The 7,909-nt window shown below is 43.4% G+C and overlaps 1 protein-coding gene across 1 annotated transcript; it reads left to right on the forward strand.

Annotated features, from left to right (window-relative positions):
- Positions 1 to 428: 428 nt before the first annotated feature.
- Positions 429 to 1,968, forward strand: LOC147641830 (F-box/kelch-repeat protein At3g61590-like). Its single transcript, XM_086819102.1, has one exon. The coding sequence runs from the start codon at positions 524 to 526 to the stop codon at positions 1,841 to 1,843; it is 1,320 nt and encodes a 439-aa protein (XP_086675228.1). The 5' UTR covers positions 429 to 523; the 3' UTR covers positions 1,844 to 1,968.
- Positions 1,969 to 7,909: the final 5,941 nt, after the last annotated feature.

Here is a 7,909-nt window from a genome sequence, read left to right on the forward strand (position 1 = left end):
GAATGGTCTTTTAATGACCCTTGGTGGCAAGATGCACATGTTGGTCATGTACTTCAAGTCTTATAATGGGTGGTTTTCGTCGCTCGTGAGTGGTGCTTTTCGTGGTCCAGTGCTCGAAAAAAGTGTTTGTAGTGAAAAGGAGCAGTGCTAGAATTTGAAGGTTGGAGTACCCTTCCAAGGCGGTCAAAACCTTCACAAGAAAGGTGAAAACACAATTACTCTTCAAAAGAATGGAAAGGTTTTGGGAAATTTAGTTATATGCCCTTCCAATCTCTTCATAAAGAAAAGCTAGTTAAAGAAAAACCCTTCAAAAGAAAAAATAGGGGTCAAAGGCTTTAACCTTGTCCTTTAGAAAACCACCTTCCAACTGATGGTAAATTACGATCCCGTCGTAAAATACAGCCGCGAGTAAAGGGTGAAAACAAAACGTGAGCTGCTTTGCCATGCCGTGCAGTGTACTGCCTCTTAAACGCTTGGATGTGAGACGCCGGCATTGCAGCAGCGGCACCGCCACCGACGAGCTATGGGAACACCTACAGAAAAGAAGACTCCTCCTTCTCGCCACCACGAGGATGGGCAGTCCCAACCCATTGACGAGCGAGTATGGGCCGGACTGCCGGAAGAGCTGCTAGACATGGTGCTGTATCGGTTACCGCTCCCTGCTCTCATCCGTGCACAGGTGCTGAGCAAACCTTGGCGTGTCAAGGCGAACCCCTCGCATCCCGCCTTTAAAAATGCCGTTGCGTGCCGGCGGCCGTGGCTTCTGGTGATAAATCGGGATCACTCGCCGACGTCGGGCTGGAATGGTCTGTCCGCCTTCCATGCAGGAGAGAAGCGGTGGTTCCGGATTCGGCGCCACTGCTCTTTGGCGGATGATGATCACACTGGCGTGCTCCGCCTTGTTCAAGCGTCTGGGGGGCTCCTCCTCTTGACGAGTGCCCTGAATTCCGACTATCGGAACGGTTTGGTGGTCGGCAATCCTCTGACAGGTCAGTGGAGGAAGCTACCGCGCTGCCCCCAATTAACGTACTCCGGAGGGGTTGCGTCGACTTATCATGTCTCCCTGGCTGCGGATCCTGTGACCGGCAATTACAGGGTTTTGGTCTTCGCTGTACCTCCGGCGTCCCTCATTCTGAAACGTGGCTATCCCTTCGTCCCGATGGTCTACGACTCCGCGGTGGGCTCCTGGCAGGTCAGGAGCACCATTCTCTGGCGAGCCATCTACCCCATCACCAAGGGTCTTGTAAGTGGGGATACTCATTACTCCCTTCATTTCTCCACGCGGGCCCTTATGTCTTATCACTTGCAATCTGGTTCCTGGACAGAGACTTTGGTTGAGCCACCCGCTGGCTTATACCAGGACTCTGGACTACACCTGCGGGCCAGTGGGGCGGTTCCACACCTGACCAAGTGCGGAGACAAGATGCTCATGGTGGCAAGCCTGAGACGACGACCAGAACACGTCGGCCGCAGCCCTTCGTTGACGTCGTCGGTCGGCCAGTCCTTTCCGACGACGGTAGGCATCTGGGAGCTACGCCCTGGCGAGCCTGACATGAGCAGATGGGAGCTCATCTCATGCATACCTCCGGAGATGCTGCAGCTGCAGGCCGACGAGGAGGAGGTCGTGCAGCAGCAGCACTCAGATGACACGGATTTCATGGCATGCAGTGATGGGGATCACATCATTTGGCTGCTCCTCTCGGCGGGTAATGCCAACATGCTGCAGTGTGACTTGACCTCTAAGGAGTGGAGCCTGCTTCCTGGCTGCCCTGCTCAGGATATCTTCAATTTCGATGGACGCAATGCTGTTTTTGCCCCTTTAGTCTGGACCTCCTCCATCTGAGGGGATCTGGCTTGGCTCCCCGCCCCCTGCCAAAAAAAAAGGGCCGGCGCAGATGGAATTACACGCCGCAATCAAGCAAATGAAATGTTGTTCCTGCTCTAAGCATCTCTCTTTTGTTTTTTTTTTTTAAGACTGGAAGTACATTAAAGGAAGAGACAATTTGGCACTCATCTAGCTTGAGCACAAATGAAAGTGTGCTCCCCAAAATTGCAAATAAATGGTAATTTACAATATTCAAAACAAAATAATCGTCTTCATTTTATATTGAAAAACATGAATAGTAGCAATCGCAAGTGCTCACCTTCTGGTGAAAGACCATGGTGAAAGACCATAGAACTTCACTATACCTTGTTGTAGTCTCTCAATATGAACAAAGATGTTATTGTAAACATCATAGTGAAATTATATACTTGTTGTCTTGCTTTTCTTTCTTCTCGATCCTGTGTCTAATGTTAGTGTGCCCTCAACGTGATAAAACTGTCCTATAGCTCACTACACATCATCATTATTGATACGCTTGACATTCTGAATCACCTTGAGTGTAGGAAATAAAGTGCTAGTGATCCCTTGTCTTAGAAATGCATCTTTTACAACCCGATGGATTGCTTGGTACCCTTTCATGCTGATTTCAACCGCATCACAAGCATGTTGAATTGATGAAGAATCGATGGAGGTGGTAATCTCGCTCACCACATTGCCGACAATAGCTTGGCATATTTTAAGACACTAAGGGTCAGTAATAATTGAGAGAATATCCTTGGTATTTAGAATGGCTTTGATCAAATCCTTCCATCCCTTCGTTAGAACCACACATCTCTTGCAAAAAATTTCTAGCAGAATACAAATCATGACTATTTTGTTTAAAACACTAAGTGCATAATGAAAGTTTATGTTACTTACTTTGTTGTACGAATCCTTTTCTTTCGTGTTCACGAGCACCATTTGCCGTCATTGCTTTGAGTCGTTTGATAAGTTCCTCTAGCCTTTGAATCTTTGCATCCTTCTCCACATTCTTTGCGAGGATCTCTTTCATTTTATTTGATGATGTTTTAAGTCCTTCTTGACATTGTAAAAGGGTGAATTGTGATGCTTGCAATTGAGAGTGGAGAATATAGGTTTGCCAAGCTCCACTTGTAGTTAATCTTCTAACAGTATCCTAACAAGCTAAGCTCTCCTTCACCAACAAATTGCATAAAAGATGATAAATCATCGAAAGGAGAGTTTGCTCTTAATGGAGGATCAATTGGATAGAGATGTCCATCAACCCAAAGATCTACATTTTTCTCTTTAGTTATCCTACGAGCTTGGACAGATTATGCATCAGTAGGATGGGTTTTTTTAGAGTTGCCTTACTCTTCAGGAATACGAATGTGTAAATCAACCTTCCGTTTTCTAGCTTCACAAGGGGCTACACACACAGCTTGCAAAGGCTCCATAGCTAAGTAGAGGAAGAAACTAAAGCAGAGAGATCCTGAGAGAGAGAGAGAGACAGAGAGAGAGAGAGAGAGAGAGAGAGAGAGAAAGAGAGAGAGAGAGAGAGACTCGAGTGAGTGAGTGAGTGAGAGAGAAAACTTTGCTGTTGGAGGTTTGTTGTTGGAGGTTTAACACAAATCTATTTTTCTGAGTAGAAAATGATATTTTTGATATACAAATATACTAACATGGAGTTTTTCATTAATAAATTGTATTTATGATAAAAATTTCAAAAAAACTTTGGGTCTCCATAATTTCGGGATCTCATGGATGTAGTGGTTCTTCCTAACAGCTAGTTATATTTATGGGGTTGTGGGGACCTGACAATTAGTTATGGATGTATTGGCTCCTGACAGGCTTCTGATGTGACTCTTGAATTACAAGCTTTTTGGAGAGAGAAAAATATTTTCATCATACATATTGGTTGGGTGGTGTTTTTCCACCTCAAAATGTAAAAAATAGAAAATTAAAAATGTTTACTTTTTGGGGCCCACCTAAACACGAGAATGTTTTGCTGATGTGGAAGGGAGATATGGTGGGAGTTAATGAGGAAAGAGATTTCAAACTGACAAGAAAGATTCAATTTGTAGAGAGTGAAGATAAAAAATTCAAAAAGTAAGGGAGAAAGTATGAGAAAAGTCAAAAAGTAAGAGAGAGAGAGAGAGTATGAGAATATTCCCTTTAAAAAGTGAAACTAGGGGAGTATGGCTGATGTGGCAAGGCAAAAAATAAGAGTCATCATAGCCTTTGTCTCCCTTAAGCCTAACTTTTTAAGCTCTAATCCCTTAAAATTAGAATCCTTAGGAGGCTCTTTTTGGGTCCAAAAAATTCATAATGAACACTAAATTGCCAGCTCTGAACTGGAAAGACAAAGCTCAATCAAGCATGCTAGTAAAGCTGATGGCAATAACGTCAAGGCTTTTGTATGTTAGAGTGGAAACAAAGGTAGCAACACATACATAGATGCAACAAGCAAGAAGAAGCACAACGCTCAAAGTAGATTGATGAGTAATGAGTGAAGTACAAGTGAAGTGGCCAAGGACAAGATGCTTTGACGATGCAAATAAACTCAATGGAGATGATGATGATGAATCTTTTGTTGGAATCCAAGAGTTAGATAATCACTATTATGGACCTCAAAAAGGGAAGCCAAAGGATGCATTCAATCCAAATTGCAAGTTAAAAGAAGGGGGGATTTTATGCTTCTATCCCATTTGGTTGGGATACCAACAAAGTACTTGAATCTGCAGTCCTACACATGTATGTAAGAAAAGCAATGCAATAGATGTTGAAGTATATGAAAATTAATGGGAAAGACATTGGATCTCTAAACAAGAAGAAAGAGCCAATGCGTGACTCCATTGTAATTTCATCAGTGAAAAAGGGAGAGAAAAATCTCATGAACGATTAAGATAGCAAATCGGTATGCCCAATTCTCTATTACGACTGTAATAGAGAATGATGCTATGATCATGTATCTTCACAATTACATTTTTCTCATATTCCATGTTTTAGTTCATTACTTTTGTTGCAAGAAAGTGATTTTATGACTATTATTCAGTAGTATGGTAAAAATGTAAGTGCAAGGTTTCAACGTTCCAAGTGTTACATTTGTAATCAAATATAGTGAGTCTAAATAACACAAAGGTATAAACCTTCACTCTTTTAAGCATTTCAATCTCAAGGTGTTTATAAACAGCACAAAGTGTCAACCTTAAAACTCTTCTTAAAAATCCGAGCTGTGTTTTTAAACACCATCGTAAATCTTCTTGTGATTTCATAGTGTTACGGGCTCATCATCAAGGGTGTTTATAAACACCAAAACTTGCTGTTTTTTGTGTGGACATAAGAATAACGTGTTATAAACATATGTTGAAAATTGTTATAAGCAACATCTAATAATAGTCTTTTATAATAAATTTAATTTGAGTAGAATGATCCCATCAGGAGATATAAATCATTTAAAAACTTAATGAGATTACTATAGTACCCAAATTAGTTTTAAAAAAGTATGTTTTTTTCAAAATAGTCGAAATTGTATTTTTCCAAAGATAAGAAATTTTATGCTCCCATAAATTGTATTTTGCGTTTAGGGATTCTCGCGATAAAAGAAACCTGCCCTTTTTTTTATTTTGGGGAGACAATCTCCATCCCCTCATACACACCGAGGGGCAAAAACAACAGCATTGCTTCCTGGGCAGGCCTCGGGTCTATATGGCACGGTGCCTTAAAGAGGCCCCCCAACAAGTGGGATCTACGGGTGAGAGGGGCCGATTTTGGGCGGGGGTGATTTGAGCTGTCGGATCCCCGAAAGTAAACTAGGGTCCGAAAGTAAACTAGGGCTGCCACGCACATATATTAATAAAGGCCGAACACACTAGCTAGCAGAAATTATAGCCTAATGGTAAGACTATGGCCGCTCTAGCGGCACGTCGTGGGTTCAAATCATTCTTTTGCAATTTGAGACTTAGGCAAAAAAATTATAAGTCCAAACTCGGACACTGGAGTAAACTAGGCAATTTGGCAAGCCCCCGACAAAAAAAACTCGGCCTGCGAAGTAAACTAGGGATCCTACAAAAAAAAAACTCGGCCTGCGAAGTAAACTAGGATCCCTAGTTTACTTCGCAGGCCGAGTTTTTTTTCGGCCCTAGTTTACTTTCGGGGATCCGACGGCCCGGAACGGCCCCGCCCAAAATCGGCCCCCCTCAGCCGTCGATCCCACTTGAACCCCCTCTTAAATGCACCGTGTGATTTAGAGACGAGGCTGGGCAGGGTAGGGCAGCCAGGAAGCACGCCCGGGCGATGCCTACCATCGTCGGAAAGGATTGGCCGGACGACGGGCTGCTCTTGACATGCCCTGCTGGTCGTAGCTTGTCTCTCCGCACTTGGTCAGGTGTGGAACCGCCCGCCGACTGGGCAGCAGCAGCTGTGGTCCTCCGGAGTAGCGCAAGTGATAAGACCTAAGGGAGTACGCTTCAGATTTTGGGAGGCCGGAGACCAAAACCTGGGACAGTCATCACTTCTTAGCCTGGTACAGTCACTATCTGGGAACCGTGCTTTGCACGTTTTTTAGGCTTCCAAAATCAAATTCTACTCAAACCTCCTCTTCCACTTCCTGAACATCCAAATTCTTGCCACGTGGCAGTTTTGTGAAACTCTTCCTTAAGATAATATACTAGTATTGTACCCGGCAGTTTTGTGAAACTCTTCCTTAAGATAATATACTAGTATTGTACTCGCACACATTGCTGCGGCGGCCGACCAAGGTTCCAAAAAAGAACTATTCCCTCTCTACAACCATCTCTCTCTCTCTCCCCCCACACACACACACACATGCACATGTCCCTCTCTTTGTCACGTACACACACTCTCAAATGTTGAAACTCTCTCTCTCACACATGCACACACACATACACACTTGCTCTCTCTCTCTCTCTCACACACACACACATACACACACACACACACATGCACACACTCCCTCTCTCTTCTTACACTCTCCCACACATAGAAGCGCTCTCTCTCTCTCTCTTTCAATCTCTCTCTCTCTCTCATACACACATCTAAACACACACACACACACACACACACATATATATACATATACATATATATATATACATATATATATATATATATGTAAATAAAAACACACACACACACATGTATACACACATATACATATATGTTTTCTATTTAATTTATATTTTATTCTTTTTATTCTCTATCTCTCACTCTCTTTCTCTCTCTTTTCACCCTCCCTCATTACATCTCTCTCTCTCTCTCTCTCTGTCTCTCTCTCTCTCTCCAAGTCTGCCCTATCTCACTCTCTCTCAAGCACATTTTATACATAGATGCAAATGTACGCACATGCATGCATATACTCTCTCTCTCTCTCTCTCTCTCTCTCTCTCTCTCTCTCTCTCTCACACACACACACACACACATGTACACACTGCACATACACTAATCTAAACGCACACTCTCTCCTCCCACACAAACTATCTCCTACGTAAAAATTATCTGCCTCTCTCTCTCTCTCTCTCTCTCTCTCTCTCTCTCTCTCTCAGACACATACACACACACACACACACACACATGTACACACCGCACATACACTAATGAAACACTACAAGGGATTGGGCGCATACCCGCGCTCTTAGCCGCTAAAAATGACTTGTGAAAAAAAGTAGTGGGCCCGTGTATCAGCGCGTGTATAATCGCGGCCAAAGACATGCGTGTAAAACCGCATGTACAGTACCTCTCAGACGCGCGTATACACGGGTGTGTAGCCGCGCTTTTTTTCACAGACGCGTTAATACACGCCAGTATACACGCTTCTTATTATATTAGACGCGGTTATACACGGGTGTATAGCCGCATCCTGTTCAGTTCCAATGTCCCAAACGCGTTTTTACTTGCGTCTATACACGCGTTTCTTTAATTTAGATGCGCTTATACACGCGTTATTGCCAGTTTATACGCATTAATACACGCGTAATTTCCAAAGTATCCGCGCAGATACACGCAAGTTTTAGCAGTTTTGACGCGTTTATACACGCGAACAGAGAGCAAAAAAAAAAATCCAGAGAG

Source organism: Cibotium barometz, chromosome 1, assembly GCF_041138505.1.
Source record: "Cibotium barometz isolate CiBa-2024 chromosome 1, ASM4113850v1, whole genome shotgun sequence".
Taxonomy (NCBI): Eukaryota; Viridiplantae; Streptophyta; class Polypodiopsida; order Cyatheales; family Cibotiaceae; genus Cibotium; species Cibotium barometz.